Source organism: Numida meleagris, chromosome 6, assembly GCF_002078875.1.
Source record: "Numida meleagris isolate 19003 breed g44 Domestic line chromosome 6, NumMel1.0, whole genome shotgun sequence".
In the NCBI taxonomy this organism is placed as follows: domain Eukaryota; kingdom Metazoa; phylum Chordata; class Aves; order Galliformes; family Numididae; genus Numida; species Numida meleagris.
In genome coordinates, this window is record NC_034414.1 from 39,608,488 (window position 1) to 39,630,834 (window position 22,347).

General features: G+C 45.4%; 1 protein-coding gene across 2 annotated transcripts in view; it reads left to right on the plus strand.

The window, feature by feature from the left end:
• Window positions 1-22,347, plus strand: part of IFT43 (intraflagellar transport 43) — a 46,047-nt gene that overhangs the window by 14,353 nt on the left and 9,347 nt on the right. For both annotated transcript variants that reach the window (XM_021402921.1, XM_021402922.1), the window contains 3 exons: window positions 1,829-1,896; window positions 13,907-13,939; window positions 14,353-14,399. In XM_021402921.1, the coding sequence (XP_021258596.1) occupies window positions 1,829-1,896; window positions 13,907-13,939; window positions 14,353-14,399 (148 nt within the window). The remainder of the gene's footprint in view (window positions 1-1,828; window positions 1,897-13,906; window positions 13,940-14,352; window positions 14,400-22,347) is intronic.

Consider the following 22,347-nt stretch of genomic DNA (forward strand, 5'->3'; position numbering starts at 1 on the left):
GGATGCTTATGTGGGCACGCACGCCCATATGTGGTGTGTTTTTCTCCCTTTTCCTGGGCTTTGGGTGTGTCCAGATCAACTGAATTCAAAATGCTCCTTTTTTGGCACTGTAGCCTCTTCTCTGGTTTGGCATCTGAAGAATTTGGGGAAATCATTTCAAGATCAGAAAACTCCATTCAGTTGGGCCCCCGAAGGCTTCACATTCTGTGACATGGTCATTCCAGTCGACTGAGCTCTGTCCCCTGCGGATGAGCCCATATAAGGAGGCTGTTTCCTGCATTTCACGCTCCCTGCCTGTCCCTCTGCCCTCCTGTGCTCCCTTTGCCGAAGAAAGCTGGTATTTTGGGACTGCAGCTCCTGCCTCGTTCCTGCTCCCTGTTTATTTTTGGAGAATGACTATTTTTGCTCCTATCAGGGAGCTATGCAGGGTCGCGCCCTCTCCCTGCAGCAGGCAGTGAGTGCCCCTGGCAGGCTCTCTTTATTTCCCACACTCACAAACAATGCTTCTCTTTCAAGAAATAAACACGGGAGACCCCTACCATCGGGCGTTAGTTCAGCCCCTTCCTCATCTGTGACAAGAGACAATTTGGCTTTGGCTCAGGTTTGATCCCGCCTCACAAGCAAGCTTCCCCTTGTCAGGTCAGAGATTCTCAGGAGTCACCCAGCCCACTGCCTTTCTTAATAAAAGCTCTGGGAGCCCGTGTCCTCTTTTCCTTGCCCCAGTTTAGACTCCTTTGCGTTTACCTTGTTTTCCCCATTTTCAGACATTATTTTACCCAATTATTCTTTTTTCTGATGGTTCCTTCATGAGTCTGCGTGACTGGGCGCCATCAATTGAAACAGACTGCCCAGAGGACTGGTGGAGTCACCGTCCCTGGAAGTGTTCAAGAACCATGTAGATCTGGCACTGAGAGACATGATTAGTGGGGATGGTGGCGATGGGCTGATGGTTGGGCTGGATGATCTCAGTAGTCTTTTCCAACCTTAATGATTCTGTGATAATCAGGAGCAATATAAGCTATGCATAAATATTCATCCACTAGGTTCACCTTGCTCCTACTGCTTTCGCCACCACATGTGCAGAACACCGAAGCTACTGCTGCATGAGGTACTTCAAGCTGGGGGCTGGGCCCCAAACTGCGGGAGACATTGGGCAGCTCCCACATGGTGGGCTTGGTATTTGGAAATTCTTGTTGTGAGCCCCAAGCTGAATTCTTGTTTTCTCTTGCCATGTGGCTGAGTGCCACACAAGACAAAATAGCAGGGAGTGTCTTTAATCTCCAAGTGAACTCTCCTTTTAGTGTCCCAGAGGTGGTGATGGCAGGGTTCATCTTGCTTAACTTTACAGGTCTTTGGTGTGGCTGTCATTTGACTTCCTATTCTAGTCAGTAGAGAAAAGCAGATCTTTCTAGGGAGCAATTCCTCTTCTAAAATAGTATGTCTAAAATGTGTGCTGACTGACTTGTGTCCTAGCAAACACGTAAAACATGATGCTCCCAATTGAACTTGAGCAGGTAGTGAAGGTGTTCCCAGTGAAGCATGCTCTGGAGACCAGCACATCCTCTGCAAATCAGCTGTGCTTTGTCTCTTGAGCAAGGCAAAGACACACAGACTGCAGCTTGTCAAGATACTGACTAAAGCAGTGTACCTCCTGCTTACATAGAAACATACAAAACTGTCTTAAATATCTCTTGTTCATAAAATAAGCAGCATTTTAAGTGTTGTCTCTCAATCTGTTTGGTAAATTGCTACCTGAGTATGTGTGGAGCTGGTGTAAGAATTGGCTTGACAGGAGCTGGCTGTAAAGTTTCTGTTTTATTTATTGAAGGAACCACCACCTAAACCCCCACGCCGGCAAGGAGGCTGGGCAGTCGATCCTGTACTGGTGCCTGCCAAGTGAGTACTCACCTCTTTCTTTATTAAGAGGGGCTTCAGCATGGTTTAACTGAACATCACTGGCTGGGCTTTGCTATTGCATGCACTGGAAGAGTTTTTTCTGAATCTTACAGTTGGTGTCTCCAATATCCTTGTAATTCCTTGAAACCATTTGAAGTATTGTTCTTGCTTGGTTCCACTAGCAAATGCTCTGTGTAGATTGACCTGTCTGTGCTCTGAAGTGTGTATACATCGCTGTCTGCAGGAGGCAGTGTATTCCTCACCTGATGTAGTCCAGGTGGGATTCCTGGAAGGAATCAAGACCATAATAAGAATGTTAAATACAGAAGCTGGGCAGTGGGATTTGATTGCCCGCATCCTTTCCCAGAGAGTGACACATGACAGTGACCCACTGACAAGTACGCAATGAACTGTTCAGGATTAAGTGATTATCCTTGATGGTAAAGGTGAAATTTGTTAATGTTTATGTGTGTATGGGCTTGTGGTATAATGGAGATGGATGGAGATGGTCAGAGAGAAGAGATGTAAGAAAAAAATATTCAAATTGTAGAATGTATGTTGAAAAGGCCGATTCTTACGAAGAACACCTTAATGGAAGGGAAATACCCAGATATGGTAATAGGATGGGTATCAGAACTAAGGGACACTTCAGACCAGGAGGAGATCTCAATCTATTCGTTACTTATCAAGTTGTAAAGTTACTTTGGTGTTATACTTGTTATTCACAGAACTGAAGGGCTCTGCCATTGAGCGGTATGAGATTGCTTGTATATATTAAGGCCTATAGTAAGAGTGCATATGTCTGGACACGTGCTTTGGAGACACTGATTTCTGGAAAAATTATATATTTTCTTTCCTGGAGCCCTGAGTATGGGACAGCATATCCAGAGACCTGTTACACAGTCAGTATTTCCTGGGAGCTGGGAAAGGTGGTCTACATTCTAGAAAACAGTACTTTTCTGGGAAAATTATGGCTCTTTGTTTGTCTCTGAAGAATAAATCAGCTCTTTTTAGAACCAAGCCAAAGCTTATGGAAATGTGATAGCAGAGAACAAGGGTGAATTGCATTGCTTAGGAAAAATAAATCATGTAATTGGTGGCTACATGAGGGACTGGATAGGAGCTAATACAGTTATTCAGCACTGAGCCTAATGTGCCCTGAAGGACAGTGCTGAGGTCCCTAATGTAATGGCACTGTGCTATGTGCTGCTGTAGGATGTTTTCCATGGTTTGGCTTGAGCCTTGTCTGATAGACTTGGAGCAGTAGTTATCAGCAGTGCTTCTCCAGCATCCCAGTTGCATGGATAATGGATACACCAGGTGCTTGGAGTAAACACTCTTAAGAGGCTGGAAGCAAAACAGCAGCTAGGAGGCTGCACACCTTTCTACCTGTAAGACCCTGCCCAGTGGGATCTAAGAGGAAGATGTGCCCCTTGCTCATCCATGCATACAGTATTGTGTCATACCTGACAGTATTCTCTTCCTTTGTATTAGGAGCTTTTACAGAATAAATTTTATGAAGAGAAGGTTTGCTCTGACATTCTTTAGTTGTTAGAGGGACGAGGCTCTTGTACAACTCTTTCCCTGTCTTTCCTTCAGCTACAGATTCTTGATAGGCTGATCTCTTTTCCTCAGAGAAGCCTGAGATGCTGGCCTGTAAGGCTGTCCTTGTGACATACCCCAGAGTTGAACCTTCATGTGAAAAGTCTGAGTCATTGGCTGATGTCATACCGATGTTGCTGTAGCTTTCTTGTTTCTGTTTTCTCAGGATTTATCTCTCCACAGCTTTTCTACTGATTTGACTCAGTTTGGAAGACCATCAAGTCATTGCTCCAATTTCACCAGGGTAGATATAGATACAATAGAATAACGTGCTTCTTTTAACATATCTGATGCAGCTATAAGGACTCTTGTGCCAGTGTAACTCAGCCTGCACTTGGAAGTATGCTGCTTTAAGTAATTTTGAACTGACAGTACTGCATTCTGTGTTCTTTCGCTTATAAAGTGAGGGTGAGCAGAGCGGCTGCAGTTAGATTTTCTGTGTTGTGTATATTCTGGGTCAGACAGGATACTGCAGCCACTTGTGAAAGTCTTGTCTCTGTCTGTGTATCGTTCTCTTCCTTAGTTGAGGTATAAGCTTTTAGTTCTGTTTCTGCCAGATTCAGCCAGTTGCAACTGCATGCTTATTGCTTTCCCTGCAGGGATACTTTGGCTCTTTTTTGTTGTATATCTAGTTCCAAGTTTTATCAGTTTGAAATGATTCCTTGAAATTGTTCTCTGTGTTTCCATTGGGTACGTGTTAGAGTAGAATTTCATTTGCAGTGTGTTCTTCTGTTTTTCCACCTTTGCTGCTCCATCCTCAGCCCTTGCCCATCCAGCTCTTGTCATATCAAGGTGAACTTCCAAATATTTTCACCATCTTGCTGATTCCTTCCTTTAGACTTGTGCTGTCTCAGACTATTGCAAGATAGGAAGAGGAGGAGAGCCCATTAAGTTTTCCAGTCTATAATTAGTTTTAAAATTAATTTGCACAGAATATGTGCAAGCAAGAGAAAGTAATTTTGTCACGAGTTCCCATGGTGTTTACAAGTGTCAGATATTAAAGTCCCAAGATTATTGAAATGTTGTCCTTTTTTATTTTTCTTGGAAAAAAAAATTCAAAAGTCAAGCATGGAGAGATTACTTTGGACTCCCAGCACCTCTGTAAAACAGTTGTCATTGCTAGGAGTCCCATTTTGTTGATATGGGCAAACCCTCAGACTTACCCTCTGCCATCAGCAAATAAATGGTGCAGTGTAGTGACACAAAAATTTTTTTTTGCGTACTGATGGGGCTCTCTGCAACTGAATGTACTGTACATTGTACAGAGAGAAAAGAGCAGTTCTCCGTGAGAAGAGGCAATCCCATTGCTGCCCCAGCAATATTCTAGCCCCAGTGTTACAGGAAAGGGGACCAGCCAAGAACCAAGGCAGCTACTTGGAGCCTAGCACCCTGCTGAGATTACATAAATAACAGTAATTACAGATGTTTTTATGCTAGAGAAGCATCGCTCCAACCACTAGATGGAGCTCAAGTGCCATTCTGAAAGCTGTACCGATATCCTTAATAACATCAGTGTTGACATTTGTGTCAAGCAAAGCAAAGGTTTTATTGTCAGGTTATCTCAATGCTTCGGAAGGAAGAAACACAAAGTGCCTGCCAATGGGAGAAGAGAAAAGAAAGTTACTTTTGCATACTGGTGGGGATTTGACAAAGGAGAGATGCTTTGAAGACCCATTTAATTCCAGCTTCTGCTGATCTCATCTATCTGACTTTCCTTATATTTGACTTTCCTTATAGAATTTCTTTCATTTTTCTTCCTGTAAGTATGTTTTTTTTTTTATCCCATGTGTCTCCCTTCTTCCACACGGATCCTGGCATTTTAGCAACAGGTGCTCCAGCCACAGCTGAAATTTCTTTTTTTCTGACTGCTAGGTCATACAGAGTTGGAATAATCAGGGCTTATTTAGGTGAATGACTAGAACGTTTTGGAACAGATGTGCTGGTACAGCGTCCAGCAATGCATTTCACTGAAAGATAAATATCAAGGCCCTGTAGGAAGGAAGTGGATGCAGTTGGGGTGACCTTTAGAGCGGAATGGCACTGATAACTTAACCTTTGTGTAGACATCATTTAGGGCTCTGGAGGTTGGGCAGTGGGGAGATTGCACCCTGGAGCTGCAGGAAAGTTATTTAAGAGATTAAGGTTTTTTATGATTTAGGGTCTCTAGAGGTAACTAAAGTTAAAAACCTCCTGTTTCAAGAAGATGGGCTTAAACTATCCAGTGTTGTATCTATATGAGATGACCCTCAAGAGTGCCTGGTTTATAGAACCTCTGGCCATTCCTGTCTTGCAAGTGGGAGTAGTAAAGCGCTCATGAGTTTCTCTATCTGACATGGCAGAGAAAAGCGTGTGTCATTGTGTCTGCCCTCTACTCCCAGTCCAGCAATGCTGAGATAAATCTTGGGCTAGGCTTCCCTATGACACTGCTGTGTTAGGAGCAGAGCCAAGCTCCTGGTGATGGGGAAGACAGCAGGCTCCCTCTGCATCTTGCCACTCTCTGTGGATGTCTTCAGTGATGTGAAGAGTACAGGCACAAAGGATCGAGGCTACCAAATGAGGGGGCACAACTGAGAAGGAGAAGATAGAAAAGGAAGTCTGATTAAGTTTTGTCTTGAAGTGTCTGTTTTTGGGTTTGTCCCTGCATTGATCTGCAAGGGAATGAGGCAAGTAATAGCCCCTTGGGGACCTTCAGGACTTTCCTCTCAATGTCAGCCGTCATTTTCAATCACCCTCTCCCTCCCAGCCATTAATTTTGGCCCAGGATCATGGGGACTTGTCCATCTATCACTCCTAATTGACACTAAATGATCTGTCAGTTTATTGATGAACGGCAGGAGTGGAATTGTCACAATATATTTTACTTTCTAACAACTCCTCCTGACAATTTTACCTTGTCCATCTCACTCTCCTCACATAAATCTCCATTGGCCTCTCATTCCTTCTCTTGGGCTGTTCTGGTGCCAGCCGCCTCCACGCCATCAGCACGCATCAAGGACATCAAGATGGCGGTAAGCTGCAGTGTGCAGGCCTGAGGTGGGTTTTTTCCTCTCTTTCTCTCTCCCTCTCCCTCTTTTTTTTTTTTTTTTAATAAGCTGGATGTTCCAGGAATGCTAACAGGCTCTTGTCCTCTTGTCCCTCCATGTCATTGCTGGGGTGAGCTCTCCTTGGTGTTTCTGTTTAGACTCAAGATAACTGGCAGAAAATTGAAACTCCCTTAAAGACAAAAGAGTCGTCTGAGAATCCCTCAGTACCATCGCTGTGATGGGGGATTTTTTTTCTTTCTAATCCTGTACAGTGTGACTGGCAAGGGTTTCCAGCAAAGGGAAAATGCTAGACTTATGCCCATACCTGTGTCTCTGCAGTGCCCAGAGGAGCCTGGAAAAAGACTTGGGCTTTTGTCTTTTTTTTTTTTTTTAAGCTATTTTTCTGCTTATTTTTTTTCTTTATTAGTGAAGTTTTCTTTGTCTTTTTCCTCAAAGACACTGGACTATTGAAGAAGTAGAAGGGCTTTACAGTCTTGCTTCCCTAGGAAATGGAAAATGGAGCCTGCACAACCAAAGCAGGGTATTTGACATTTTGGTAGCAGTCTTTGTAAGCTATTGAGGTGGCAAAGTGTGCTCAGCGTGAAGTCTCTCATTTTATTGACTGAGGACAAAGCATCTTCTTAGTTCTCTGCATCTCCAAGGAATTTACCAGCACTTCCAGGGAAGACCGTACTTGCTGTCCCAAATTGTTTGAGCATGAAGAAGCGAAACACTCTTGAAGACCACATGCAACTTCCAACTCTTTTGTGTCTGTCAAAGCCGAGGCTACAAACTTGTCTGGCTTATTTAGGTCGCCTCTAAATTGACTGTGAAGTCTGGCTTAGTGCAGTTTACCTGTGGAAAGAGAACTAAGGTGACCTGGATCTACTTGTTTGCCTCTATTTCCCCCATCCTCCCCTTTTCCCGTATAACTGCTCTACTGTTCTCAGGCTCTTAACCCAAACTCTTTAGATACCATTTTTTAAGATGTCGCTCTCAGATGACAGCACAAGGTGGCAGTTATACCTAGTTCTTATGAGGTTTTTTTTTTTTTTTAAGTTTTCAACGACACAAGAGACTTTGGCCAAGTCCTTCAGAATTTTGAGTTTGCTTTCTCTTGTGGGGTTTGGGGGGAAAAAAAGCAAAAACAAGCTTCTTTTTCTTTGTATTCTGTTTCCTTTAGCAGTCAGATTTTCTGTAACCGCGAGGATCAGAAATGTATGTTTCCCTTTAAATGGGAACTGAAATGCTCCTGTAACCCCATTTGGTGTGAGAGTTGGCCCTGGTGCTCACTGGAGACCGAGGATGTGATCTCTTGGACAGGAGCCCCTGTTCTCAGGGAAAAAGACGTGTGGTGGATACCTCTAGAAGCTGCAGTGCTGTTTTCCCACACAGCAGGAATTTGTGTTGAGTGTTGTTGTTTTCTCTGTTGCTCAGTGGGAGCTCGGAGCAGCTCTGCTGGTCAGCTCTTTACCAGCGAGAGAGTTGGGGCACTCTGAGAACATCTGTTATGGGGACGATGCAGTGAGTAGGCTGAGGTTCAGCGACCCTGTGAACTGCGTCTGTCTGCTTCTTCTCTTGCGCCAGTTCCTAAAGCCTGCTTGCCAGAGCTTTCTTCCTTTCTTATTTCTGTTAAGCAAGCCTGTGTATTAGGACATGAGGAGAAACAACAGGGTTTCTGCTACAGATTGGCTAGTGCCTCATATGCCCATGTCAGTTGGAGCTGTTTAGCCACAGTCTGTCAGATCATTGGATCACAGAAAGGCTTGGGTTGGAGGGACCTTACAGCCTACCCAGCCCACCAGCTCAGGCTGCCCAGGGCCCCATCCAGCCTGGCCTTCAGCACCTCCAGGGATGGGGCACCCACAGCTTCTCTGGGCAGCCTGTGCCAGAGCCTCACTGCCCTCTGAGTGGAAAAAATTCTTCCTCTAATCTAACCTAAATCTCCCCTCTTTTAGTTTAAAACCATTTGCTGTTGTCCTATCACTGTCAGCGTGTGAAAAGTCAGTTCCCCTTGGCTTGTAAGCTCCTTTCAAGTACTGGAAGGCTGCAGTGAGGTCTGCCTGGAACCTTCTCTTCTCCAGGCTGAACAAACCCAGCTCCCTCAACCTTTCTTCTTAGGTGAGGTGCTCCAGCCCAGGTCCTGTCCTGAAGGGAGTGCTTGCACATTGCTGTGCCCCTCGTCCAACCACGCAGCACTCAACATGTGGTCCAGGCACCCCGGGGAGCTGTTGAGGCATCAGAAAGTCATCTATGGAACCCTTACAGGTTCTACAAATGTTGTCAGCCCAAACCCCATTGAGGAAATACCAACACATGCCCATGTGCCTCTGGGCTTGCAAGCAGAGGGCTGTGAGTTGATGTCCTGTGACAGAAATAAAGACTTGCTGCAGTCCTGACTCTGGTGAGGATGCCGTTTGGATGGCAAAGTTTAGCTCAGTGTAAGGAGCTTTTTCCAGGCTGCTGCAGTCCTGGGAGAGGGGGTAAAAACCTGAACAACTGCTCAGAAGCCCAGGGAAGGTGAAATGGGCTAGCTGACAGGATGGGTTTGGTAGTGCCTTCCAGCAGCGCTGCGGTTCTGCTCTGTGAAGCTTTGGTGAGTGTGCCTTAGTGAACAAGCACTGACCGAGACCCACACACGGGGAACTGGGAGCTCTCGCACTTGTCCGTCACTGTGGATGTGTGACGAGTTGTGCCTCAGGCTGCTGAACAAGCTGCTGCTCGTGGCTCACCACCCACTCACCGCGGTGATGGGCACGGGCAAAATACTTGAGCAAGAGTGTGTGGTGTCTGGTTTTTTTAATCATAAAGAGAAGTGGTTTAGACGTGCCAAGAACAGGTAGGTAGATGAGACTCTCTCTGTGGTGCCAGGCCCTGCGAAGCACCTCGCAACCCGCAGCCTCTCGGGCCCTGCAGCCCCCCCGGCAGCCAGTCCCCTCACACCCGCCACGCGCAGCTCGTCCCGCGGGGCCGCCGCGCCTCCGAGGCCCGGCAGAGGGCGGCTGTAGCCCGGCGGAGGCCTCCGGTCGTCCCCCGCCATCCCGCCGGAGCTCGGCAGCCCCACGGCGGGTGCGGCGGGTCCTCCCCGCCCCGGAGCGGGCTCCGGGCGTGAGCTGCGAGCACAGAGAGATTTCAAGGACGTTTCCCCCTATTCATCCCAGTTATGTGCGCTGCTAAAATAGGTTAACGGTGTCTAATTAACCACTGCACACTGTCGTGCTGCATAAAGATAGCAGCCTGGCTGTTCTCTGAGCCCTGCTACTTTATCTCCATTTAGATCTCCGTGGTAGTCCATTAAATGAGAAAGAAACAGTTTAACGGAGATGATGTCTACATTAGAGCTGCCTTTCACCTCTCGGCACGACTGTAGGCAGCTCCCTGCCAGCCGGGCTGTGCGGCGGGGTGCTGGGGAGGTTCCCCTCTCATCAACGAGGCAGAATTGTGGCTGGCCAGGACTGAGCAGCGCTCCGGAGCGAGATCAGATTTATATCCTCTCCCCCAGCACACAGCTTGGAGAGAAATAGGTACTGCGTCACAGAAGTTGTGTGGTAGGATGCACTGGGGTCTGCCAGGGGTCTTCTGCCCCATCAGAAAGAATGCAAGAAATAGAAGTATTGTTCTCACAAGATCTGGTGACGGCTGGTGTACAATACAGCACAATGCATTTCTGAGCATTGCTCCCAGGACTGTGTTATTTTCTTCTCCCTTACTTAAGTGTATGTATCTATACAGCACAAGGACGCACCAGGGGTTGTTCAGCATAGATGTTAGGAAAAAATTATTTACCATGAAGGTGGTCAAATGCTGGAAGAGCATTCTTAAAGAGGTAATTGATGTCTGTCAGTGTTCAAGAGACATTTGGATAATGCTCTTAATAATCTGCTTTAACTTTTGGTTAGCCTTGGATTGTCAGGCAGTTAGACATGATGATCTTTGACCGTACCTTCCATCTGAACCATTCCATTCGATAGTTCACGCACAATCGCTCATTTTATGGATGCTTGTTGCTACCCTCCTTGTCTTTGTCTCCTGTTAGAGCAAACAGGAAATGAGGGCACTGCACTTGTTGCTGAGAACACAAGAAAAGGGCTGGAAATCTATCTGTACTGGCTTGACTTTACAGTCTATCGTCTTCTATGTCAGTTTTCACTCATTACTAGAAAGCTGTGCCCTTGGGGGTGAGGAAGATGCTGTGTACCCAGGCACGATATTCTTAAAGGATGAAGTGCTGCCCATTGCAATTGGCATTGATAAAGCTGAGCCAGTCCTCAGGAATGGGCACTCCACTCCACTTTAAGCAGCATGGTAACTTCACAAAGAATGCCTGCAGGGCTGCCAGTAGCTTCCAGTAGCACCCAAAGACCAAAGGGACAAGCAGGTAGCTGGTCCTGCGGGCACAGTGTATAGCTTAGCCCTTAGCCAACCTTATGAAATGCGCAGAGTTGGAGGCAGAGCACATTTCAAGGATCTATTAGCAACTTTCTTCAATTACTGTCTTGATGATTTTTAACTTTAGGACACGGGCCAAAGCTTGTCCTTCCTCTTTGGGTCACTTTGTTAGGTAGATTTAGATGATGCAGTTGGGCTAAAAAACCAAAAAGTTAGCCAGGAGAACAAACAAAATATTTTGTGATTTTTTTTTCCCAGCCTGAAACAAGGAATTAAAAAGTAACGTGTCATCAAACAAAATAAAAGGAAGGCTTTGGGTTTAGGACTCCACTAAAAAAAAAGAAAAAAGGTATTAGTAAACTGGTTGTTATCTTCTTTACCTAATAACTTGGTCATCAAGGTCACAGAGACTGTAAGACGTGAAATTCCTTACAGAAGTTTCATACCATATATCCCAGATAGTTCTCTACCCATGAGCTGATTTGAAATGCCAGTTTCATCAAATGATGCTATTCCAAGTCATATATTAACAAACCTCTGTCGTGCAGGTGACTGAAAGCAGATGTCTCACCTAAACAGAACAGCAGTCATTTCTGTCTCCTGCTCTGCTTCCACTGGCATTTAAATGCTCTGTATAAATGAGAGTACTGTCGACATAAGAGGCTGGTGTCCACCACTGCCACCTCTGTGCCCTGAAGTGTGGGGGCCGGGACTGACAGGGGAGCTTTAGCTAGCCCTGGAGAGAACTGTCCTGTTTGACAGCAGGTGTTCTAACACCCAGACTCTGGCGTTACAGTGAACAGTACTGCTGTCCCTTCCTGGTTTATTAATTTATTCTCCACATTACTGTTTTTTTTTTCAGTGCAGTGCAGTTATTTCAAAACAAAGTAAAGTTATCTGGCAAGCTTGCAGATAGTTTTGGGAGTGCAGAAACTACCTTCTGGAAATGTGTAGAAATCTGTGTATACTGTACAAATTATGGAAGTGTTAAGTGCGGACAGAAAATTAAACCTAAGCAAGAGCATTGCTCTTGCAGTAATTAAACCTAAGCAACAGCATTGCCCCCAACAAAGCTGTCCAGATTTGGAGTCATCTAGATCAGTGAAGTGAACTCTTATGATGTATATTTGCTTATTGTCTTCAGTGAGTCCATTTATAGCATCACCCGGAAAAGTCTGGAAAGCTTTAAGTTTGAGAATGAGCAGAATAGTCTCTGCCTCTAGGACTAAATATGACTGCATTCCCAGTGGACCACATGCGTATCTATCAGGACAGGGAGCTCAGGAAAAAGAAACAGAAATTGCTTACAGGGATAGTGAGGTGTGACCCTCTCCTGGGAAGCATAAACATGTTTCGCTCCTGCCTGGAGACAGGCAGTGAGCAAGAATATGAAAGTGTGAGTGCTGAGGGAAAAAAAGGGGTTATTTGGGGCTGGACAATTACCAAGCACAATGGGATCATGTTAAGGAGAGGTTAGATAGAACCTCCAGGAAGTGATCCCACTGTGAGTGCCAGGGGTCTGAAGACAGGCTGTGGGAAGCAGTTCTGTGAAGGCAGAAGGGAGAGAGAGAAAATGGGATAAATCTTGTATCATCTTTTCATCTCCGTTCAGATTCCAAACTCTGTTGTGAGCTGGCAGTGGGCTCTGAGCCATTACTTTCTCTCTCTGTAGTATCAGGGGGTCACAAAGTACGTTTTGCACTATCACTGGGGAAAAGGACCGAACTGGACAATTACTCCTCACTGAAAGAACTCTCCTAAATTCACCAGCTCTGTGGTACTTCTGCTGAAAGCTCAGGTGCAGGTGTCACTTACGTGTCTGTAGTTCTGACCAAAGCAATGGATATTACTGGACTCGTACCATTTATTGGATCTAACCTTTAGCCTCTCACAGACTGCAAGCTCCAAGGAGAGCAGTGGAGACAAGGATCTTTCTTCTTCTCATAGCTAGGCATTGTCTGTGTCCTGCTCCTTGCTCTTAGAAGAGCAGACTATTCACAGGAGGACTCGATGAGGCCCATGGCCTGTTCAGAGAGAACTGATAAGAAATCTGCCATGTTTCATGGAAGTGTTTTGAAAAGCACGGTGCAAGGTGATGCAGCGGCTTCTCTCACATCTTGGTGTGTCCTGGGACAGTGCATGTGATAGTGTAGAACCCCATGTGCTCTTTTGATAGTGCTCTGACTTGAGAAAGGGGAGAATATTTATTCCTAATGCATAGAGATGAAACTTCACTCTGCAAAATGGCCAAAGCAATCAGTGAGTGATGAAGTATCTGCTAAAAAGAAACCTGGCATTTAATTAACTTTTCAAAGTGCTGGTTCAGCAACCTCCATGTTTTACATTTTGAATATTGAACAAGCATCCCTAATCGGAACTGAATTACTTCTGGGCTTGCTGGGGTGGAGAGCAAGGGAGCTGCCATTTGCCAGTGCCTCCCCCCCACATTATTATTATGAACTTCTGTTAACTCAGCCGGATCAACCCTGATTTACTGCAGCGACAGCATGTCTGACCTGAACTTGGCCTGCTCAAGTGGGGCTCCTAACCCTCAAAGGTGACCACATGATCTTTAAGCATAACCAAGGGCGAGAAGAACCTGTTGATCTCTCAGGGGGAGGCAGACAAATTATACTTCCTTCATTGTTCCTTAATGTGCCAACCTCTGCACTCAGGTAAGGCAAGCTTTACCCACAGCTGATGGCAGAGAGTATGAAAAAGTATGTGAGAAACCCCCAAAAAATAGCGACTCCATCTCTCGCTGTATCTGGACCTGGTTATTTTTTGGGACTCAGGTGATTCAGCTTTAACCTGACGTGCTCAAGGACTTTTTGATACATTGGTTTAGCCGTCACTCAGAACTCTTTACAGGTGTGATGTGTGATATTAGACTTGGTTGCAAGAACTGTTTATACATTAAAAGTGATATGGATAGAGATGTTTTTTAATAAATCTTTCTAGCCTTTTCTAAGCACAAGCCTTTCCTTGTCTTGCAGGTCAGGAAAAAAGCATGCAGAAGAAGTAGAAGAGTAAGTTCCCATTGTTGCTAAGACTTCTTTCACAACTCCTACATCTGATTTCATGGAGAAAGGGGATGCAACTCTAAGCTCCTGTACACCAAGATCTGGAATTTGGGACAGATGCAGAGCCTGGCATGAATTCTTGCAGTGTGTCCTAGCATGGGTCAGGACTGGTCGCTCTGTAGTTCCCTGGATATGGAGTTGATGGTAGCTGTGTCATTCCTGTGTGACAGAAAGAAGTGTCTAAAGCATCTGCTTTTCCAGCAGATTCATGCCAGGCTCTGCTGTCTAAGCCATGTGTAATAACTTAAGTGTTTGTCACAGGAATGAGGCGTTGTAGACTTGTGGGGAAGAAGGAGATGCAAGAAGATGCTTTTCTGGGCCTTCATCTGAAATTCTTTTCTCCTTGTGTTTTGTTGCAGCCATCGTCTCAGGCAGCAGAGCCAGGAAGTATCAAGTGAGGGAGGAGGTATGTTATCACCTGCTTGATTGCCAGAATTGCCTTCATACATGTCTGGGGTTTACCCAGTAAAGGGAGCAGAGGCTTCTATCTGGTAAGAAACAGCTAGAGAATGAACCACCTTGAGGAGAGAAATAAATGTGGCTGCTGTTTAAGTCTCTCACCTGCTGAATGGGGGAGAGCGAGCAAAGAATATGGAGAGAAGGATGATGAAATGAACCTATAGTCTAAGTCTGTCTCTTCATCGACACAGAACAATAAAGTGCCTTGAGGGAGAAAGAGAGTGTTGTAGGGACACTTCTCTGTGATTACCTCCATAGGGATAATAGTGTACCGAGGAAGAAGAAATCTACAAGACCAATAAAAAGGTAAAAGCGGGGATAGAAATCACTGCTGTCCCCTAGTTTAGGTGATAGCAGGCTCTTCTTAAAGCTCCTCTTGTGTTTTGTGATAAAACCGCTATGTTGTGCCTATCAGGACAAGTGCTTGCACAGTTCTCCTGGGGCATCTATTAGAGAACTCGTTATTTAAAAAAAACACTTGCACTAATGCAAGATCTTAGATCATAAGCTGAACTTACGCTGGTGGGTTATCCCATCCCATCCCATCCCATCCCATCCCTTCACAGGCTGCTGTGAAATGTACTGGACTCCTAACTTACCACTACTTGTTTTCCATATGGCTTATATCACCTACTTTTATAGGACTGATTGAGGCTAGAGGAAGCTCAGGAAAAATCCACAGTAGGAAGTCTTAGGCAAACACTAGAGGGCTGTGGACACAGAAATTCATTGAGGTCTCTAGGAGCTACCTCAATTTACAAGGGCTAAGAATTTTACACAGTGTATAAAAAGTTGCATCTGTAAAATATTGCCAAGCATTAGGAGAATTACTGGAAGTCACAAAGGATGAGACATCAATATGTTTAATGAGACTAATTAGAAGACTTATTTGGGTCTTCTAGACAGATTAAGCACAGCAGCATATGACTGCCAGAAGTGGCACCTTGATAGCATTGGCATCTTCAGAATAGATTTAATTTTCCCCCTGGGATGTTTTTTGGGCTTCTCAAATTTCAGCATATATCACTGTGGCTGATAGTCTGTTCTGAATAGCTATTTGTTTGCATATGTGCTGTCCTTCTTGTTGAACTTCTTGTCCTTCTTGTCTTGTGGTCTTGTATTCAGAGTATAATAACTTTATTTGCTAACCAGGCGTAAAAACGCTTGCCACATGTTTGCAGCATGTGACTTCTAGTGCTCCCACACGTTGGGTTATAAATACAGAGTAGAATTGATACAGAACATGGTATGAAGACGTGGTAAGTCTTCATACTTATTCACTTATTTATTTGCACCTCATCTGTGACTAATAGTTGGTTTTGGCTTGTTTGCTAGTCAGAATTCAATTTTGGACTGTATGCATGTGTTAGAAGAAGGATCCTGCTAACATTACTGGTTGTTCCCACCCAGGCGGTTTCTAGAAAAATCAGTTACACTGCTTTGTAGATCTAATTCTGATATGGAAAATCTCTGAATGATCAATGCATTGCATGCTAGTGCTCCTGTTTCTACAGGGAGATTAAACAGACTAATTCTGGGAAAGCAGTTCTCTGTGTGGACTCAGGAATTACAATGAGGACAGGTGACATATAAACAAACTCAGAACCTGATTAAAAATGCTTTTGTAACTAAGTAGAGAGGTACATAAGAGCTGCCTGGTGCAGAAGGCATGCTGTGGTTGTGCCTTGAATTGAGTCATCTTGGCTTCCCCTTCACACAGTGAAGGGCTTGTGTCCTTAACTGTAGCAGTAAAGCCTGGATTCTAACCACACTTAAATCAAGACATTGGTGTATGGATCCCTAAGGATGGGTCATGGTTATTTTTTGCTGCATAATGTGTTAGCTTGTACAACTTAATATGAACAGGCACAGTTGCCTACTGATTGCTGTCAACCACTATATTTGTATTACCTTCCTTTACCCTATTAGAAAGCTTAGCTGTACCATTCCATTAACATTGCTTGTCCGCCATCCAACCTTTTTATTAAAAGAATGAAAGACAAAACTACATGCCCTTAAAAAGATAGCTTGTGTGTCTGAAGTGTGCTCGGCTGTAATCATTTGTATGGCGTGAAAGCCCAGAGACTCAGAGTCCATTGGAGGAAGCACTAAAAAGTCACAAGCCCTGGAGAGTCCGTGGTTCAGCATGTGAAGGATGTGGGAGTCTGGGAGAGAAGGACAGCTGGTTCTCAGAGTGTGAGAAGGCTGTGTGGGAATGCTGAAGTAACGTGGGATGTTGTAAGGGGATGGACCAGACAGGGACATCATACATGGAACCATATGTAGTTTCAGCCACTCCTTACAGTTGCGCAGGGAAACCCAGAAGGTGCAAGTCATCCTCACTTCACAAGATAAACTACTGAAATATTGGCAGTGAAGTACCTTGGCTCAGGCTTTGCTTAGAATTCATTTTCTTTAACCTGTATTTCTTCTTCATTGAGGCTAGTCCAGGACAGAAGAGCCATTTTAAAAAGGAGCCAGTTCTAAGTTATAGGAATCAAAGAAAGGTGTTTCACTGAAAGCACCATCTGCTCCTTTAAAACTCCAGGCTGGAAAGACTGATATGAAAAAGTACAGTGTCTATCCAGCAAGAGTTCTGGTACGTCTATCTGATGGATGTTGGGGTTTCCTACAGCACCTCCTCTGAGCTCTGAGCTCGGTGCCCTTCTTCCTGAACAGTCACTGGTACATGTTAGAACATAGTCACAGCCAGTGGATAACGTTCCTTTGTTAGGTTGTTGTTTGTCCAACTGCAGCCGAGCTCCTCTGTACCATGGAAAACTTGCTTTAACAGGATTTAATGCATCACATCTTGAGGAATAATAAACCTTCACAAGCCTCAAAAAAATGTGTAATTCCTAGTGGACAGGCCTAGTTGAGTCACTTTCAGCCAGGGGCAATTGGGGGCTTAATGCCATGTATGTAGCAGTCTGGGCAATCTGGGAGAGGGGAGTTTAAGGGTAATTGCTCAATTTTCTGTCCATGTCAACAGGGAAAACGGGCAGCAGAGACTGAGTGCTGTACAGCAGGGAAACTGCACGAGATGGGAGACGATCAGAATTTAACAAGTGCTTTCTGTAGCAGCCAAGAGCAGTTTCTCCCTGGTGCAGTCTATTCTTTGTCATGAAGTGGGAGGAGGACAGGACAACTGAGTTCATGTCAAAGGACTTTCCCCTCCCTTTGCTCCTTTCTCCAGCAGGATTATAGAGTCTCTGCTTCTGCTTTGCTTGAGTGTGGCTTTACTCAGCTTGTGTGTCTCTTTCTGACATGCATCTACGCTTTTTTGTCAGCAAACTACTTTGTTGTCTAAAAGTTTCCTCTTTGTTCCATTCTTGTCCACCTGTTCTGCACTGTTCTAGGCTGCACACCCCGAATGCCTGTCTCCTCACTGCATTGCCCTTGGGCTTTTCCTCTTAGCCCTGTAGTAGGGGTTTCTTAGCTGAGATTGTCATCTGTCTCCCTGCTCTCCTTCCTCTGTTTTCCCATCTTCACAAATCTTTTGCCCCTTTCTCTCTTACTCTTGCATAGCTCCTAGAACAGGGCATTTCATGGAGGATTGGGCTGTGATACATGTGATAATCTGTCTGTGGGAACAACGGCTTGTTATTTTAAAGCAGATAGTGTGGGTGAATGAGAGAGCTGATTGAAATGAAAGCCTGCCTATGCTACACTGACAACCCCAACATGACCTGCAGGTGAGGAAAGCTGCCAAGAGACAGCCACTGGATCTGTGCCCTCAAGGCAAAATCCCTTCCTGCCTGCTGGGAAGCCTCCTCAAGGAAGCAGAGCTGACAATGAGACCTCTCTATACAATGTCAAGTCTTTAGAAGGACTTCTTACCCTTCTGGCATGTGGCAGCAGTTCCTTTGCATTTGAACAGGACGGCAGTCCAGGCTCTGTGTGCAACAGGAGCAGTAGAAAATGTATTACTGCTCCATCAACTGTTAATCTTACTTGCTTGGAAAAAAAAAATTAACAAGAAATGGAGAAAGTGGGCGTGTGCCATGGTCCCTGCATCTTCCTGGGAGTGATGTCTGTCTGTCAGGTGGAAGGTGGCCCTCACAGGGTATCACAGGATGTGGCCATAAAATACCAGACACCTTATGAGCTGCATGCAAATATGCACCAATGCTGAAATTGCTCCAAACAGAGCTGAGAATAAGAGCACAGTGTGGGTTGTTGCTGCCAGCATCATTCCTTATGAAGTTTGCCAGTTGCTTCCTGGTGAGCTACTGTTCTGACAGAACACACCAAGTGCTGGTGGTTTCCAGGGGCTGTGACTGCAAGGAGCGTGTGACACAGAAAGCCCTATTGGCCAAGCACGAGCCAGAAGGGTGAGAGCTGGTGGGTGGGAATCTGGACATGAGCCAGCAAGGTGCCCTTGCAGCCCAGAAAGCCAACCAGCTGCATCAAAAGAAACAGCCAGCAGGGCGAGAGAGGTGATGGTGAGGCCTCACCTGGAGTACTGTGTCTACATGTGGAGTCATCAGTACAGGAAAAACATAGACCTGTTGGAGCATGTCCAGAAAAGGGCCACAAAAATGACCCAAGAGATGGAACACTTCTGTGAGGACAGGCTGAAAAAGCTGGGGCTGTTCAGCCTGGAGAAGAGAAGGCTTCAGGGAGACCTGAGAGCAGCCTTTCAGTATCTAAAGGGGAGCTATGGGAAAGAAGGGGACGGACTCTTTAGCAGGATCTGTGGTGATAGAACAAGGGGAAATGGCTTCAAGCTTAAAGAGAGTAGATTAGGTTAGATATAAGGAAAAAGTCTTTCAAAGTGACAGTGGTTAGGCACTGGAACAAGTTGCCCAGAGATGTGGTGGATGCTCTGTCCCTGGTGACTTTCAAGGTGAGGCTGGATCAGGCCCTGGGCAACCTGATCTAGCTGTACATGTCCCTGTTCATTGCAGGGGAGTTAGTCTAGATGACCTTTAAAGGTCCCTTCCAACTCTAAGGATTCTATGATTCTATGTATCTGCAAGAACTGCCATGGAGATGGACAGTGGGTTCTTCAGAGGCTTCAGAGCCAGCAGTGGAGTGGTTTGAGCAGAGCTGTATAGGCTAAAAGCCCTGAGCATCAGCTGCAATGGATACAACGTGGAAAACATGGTGGCTGGGAGGTTGTGTGAGGGACTGAAGAGAGGGGCCTAAGGCAGAGTGACAGTGACTGCTGTGTTTCTTGGATTCTGTGCTATGACTTTGTGTGTGGCTCTGTCAATGCACTGCTGTCCTCCACTTGCTGCTCCCTACTACGCTGCCCTGAGTCTCTGCACAAAGTCAGTGAAGGGCAAACTCAGACCAACCTCATGGTTTTCCCTCTGCTGCTGGTCCAGGCCAGCTTGAACTCCTACAATGACTGCTAACATTGTGATCTGGAGCTTCTGGTGTTTGAGGAAGCCTGTTTTGGCAGCCATGGTGAATGGGAAGGAGAGAGAGTATGTCCCAGAGGATATAGCTGAAGTCCTGTTGGGAGTGGCTAACCACTTGTCACAGGGCAGTGGGCAGTTTAATTGCAAGGGAGTGAGTACAGCTTGTTTGGGGCCGACAATAAAGGACTGGGTAAGCATCTTCCATCACTGAATTCTGAAGTATGGTGGATATGCAGTCATGTTGGTCCTGTGATTGCTGAGTCCATAAGTGTAGTTGACGGACTAGGTTTACCTAAAATACCCTTTAAGAAAAAGCTCTTGAAAGATGATTACAGAATTGAGACACCATCATTTAAAACTGCCTGAGGCAAGCTCCTTTGAAAATTGCAGCAGTGGAGGGACAGAGAGAGAACCACGTAGCCCTTGATTGTAGTGTCGTTCCCTCAGGACCCATCCCCCCTCCCCCTCAGTTTCTCATCTGATATGAGAGAGAGCAGCAGTAAGATTCCTCATCTGTCTTATGAAAATCCGATTCTGAGCGGCTCTGATCAAACCCGGCTGGCTGTCAGCAGCGGTGGCCTTGTGTGGAGGGAGGGAGGCTTCTGAGGAGTTGCTGGATGTGGAAATGTCATGGGTGCTGCCGATCAAAGAGGCATTTTTTAATAAATATATATATAAAAAATAAAAAACCTGAGGATTTAGCATAAAAGAAATGTAGTTTGTCTTGTTTTTCCAGAGTAACATGAAGAGGATGAAATAGAATCAGATACGCCTGCTCCCAAACATACATCCACAGGAGCATTTGAGAAGCTTCTTTCTCTGCCACACTAACACTCTAGCACAAAATCACTCATCTCCAGTGATATTGAGGAGAGGTTTGTGTTTCTGAGTTCACCGAACCCTCCCAGAGAACCTCATGCCTTCTCATCTGCTGCCCTGCCACCTCCTGAGTATGTTTCAGCAGGGGAATACTGCAAAGGATCAAAGAGCAACCTCTGTTAAGAAAAAACAGTTGTTAGCAGAAAGGAGGGCAGATGCGATGCTCTGTCAGGGGCTGTGGGTAAAGGCTAGGTGGTGTCTGGCCACTGTAGATGCTGATAATCTCAGGAATATGTTGGACTCCAGGTCCTGAGCTTGGCCTCCAGACTCTCCTGTCTGCTGCTGGTGAAGAACCTATATGTTAAGACTTGATTCCTTGTCTTTAAAGCCTTTAGTGTCTGGTCTTGCACAGTACAAACCATAGATGGCCACCTGTTGAAGCCCTGCACAGAGCTCAGCGACTCATCTGACACAGCTCTTTGGTGCCCTGGCTGCATTGCAGCATCTTATCTCCCCTCATGCTTCCCAGGGATCAAAGCTGAGGCTTTGTGGCAAGAGCAGCCTTGGAAGATAGCAAATATGGCTGATGCTTGTCCAGCAAACCATTGGGTGAGGAAGAAGTCACACCACACTGAGCCATCTGTTAAAAGAATGATGCTATCCAAGGAAGTAGGGTGTCTCAGTGAACCACCCGACCTTCCAGTTAGTCCTCCACCTAGCTAGCAGTATCATCAGAGCTTGGTGGCTGAAGAAAAAATGATTTTGTCTGATGCATCTGTAAAGCAAGGCTGGAGGGTCATTGCTGAATCTGCTGTGTGACCGTCTCGGTCCTATGAATCCTCTCACACAGAAGAGTGACTTTTCCCTTCAGCTGCCTAGGTCGTGCCGTTACGATTCTCTTCTCAAAAGGATGCTTTGGGACATGTGAACCTCAGGTTATCTTCTGCTTGTCTCAGCTTTTAAGACTGCCCCAGCAGCTGTAGTACCACCTGCTTTTCGCCCTCCTGTTTTCATCTCCCTGCTGGCTGAAAGGTATACTGCTCAGCATCAGCCTCTTGCTAGGGCAATTTCAATCAGGGAAAGGTATCCCTATGAAATTAATGTCTCAACATCCAAAGAAGTATTCTTAATCCTCTCCATTTGCCTGCTGCTCTCCTGAGAAAGCTTCCAAAAGCCTTCAAGCTTGTTTGTGTGTTCAGCAGAGGCTGTATGTGTCCCTTATTCCTTATGGTTTTTTGAAGATTTTTTTTTTTGCCTGTTGCGTTCCACTTTTTTCTTTTCTTTTTTTAATTCTCCATTTTTCCACTTAGAGAGAAAAATTATTTATTGCATTGAGATGCGCTAATTAAAGCCATTTTCTGGTATTTGGTTACTGAAGTGTTTGATGTCTTTCTGACAAGACCATGAAATGCACAGAGCGTCTACAGGGACAGAATTTGCTGAACACGGTGCTTTGTAAATGAGGGGACACAGTGTCGCAGCAGCTCATGAATATGAAACGCCCATGATGCTACCTCAGTGGACTTGAGAACACAGATGAATCCTGTCATGTGCTAAATGAGACCAATTTCTTTCACTTAACTTCATCTTCAATCAGACCTTCTTCCATTTGCCTGTTTAAAATTCCCCAAACGTGATGCAGAAGGTAACAGCATTCAGTAAAACAAAGTTTTGCAGCAGCAGAGATACTGTAATTATCTCATTTTT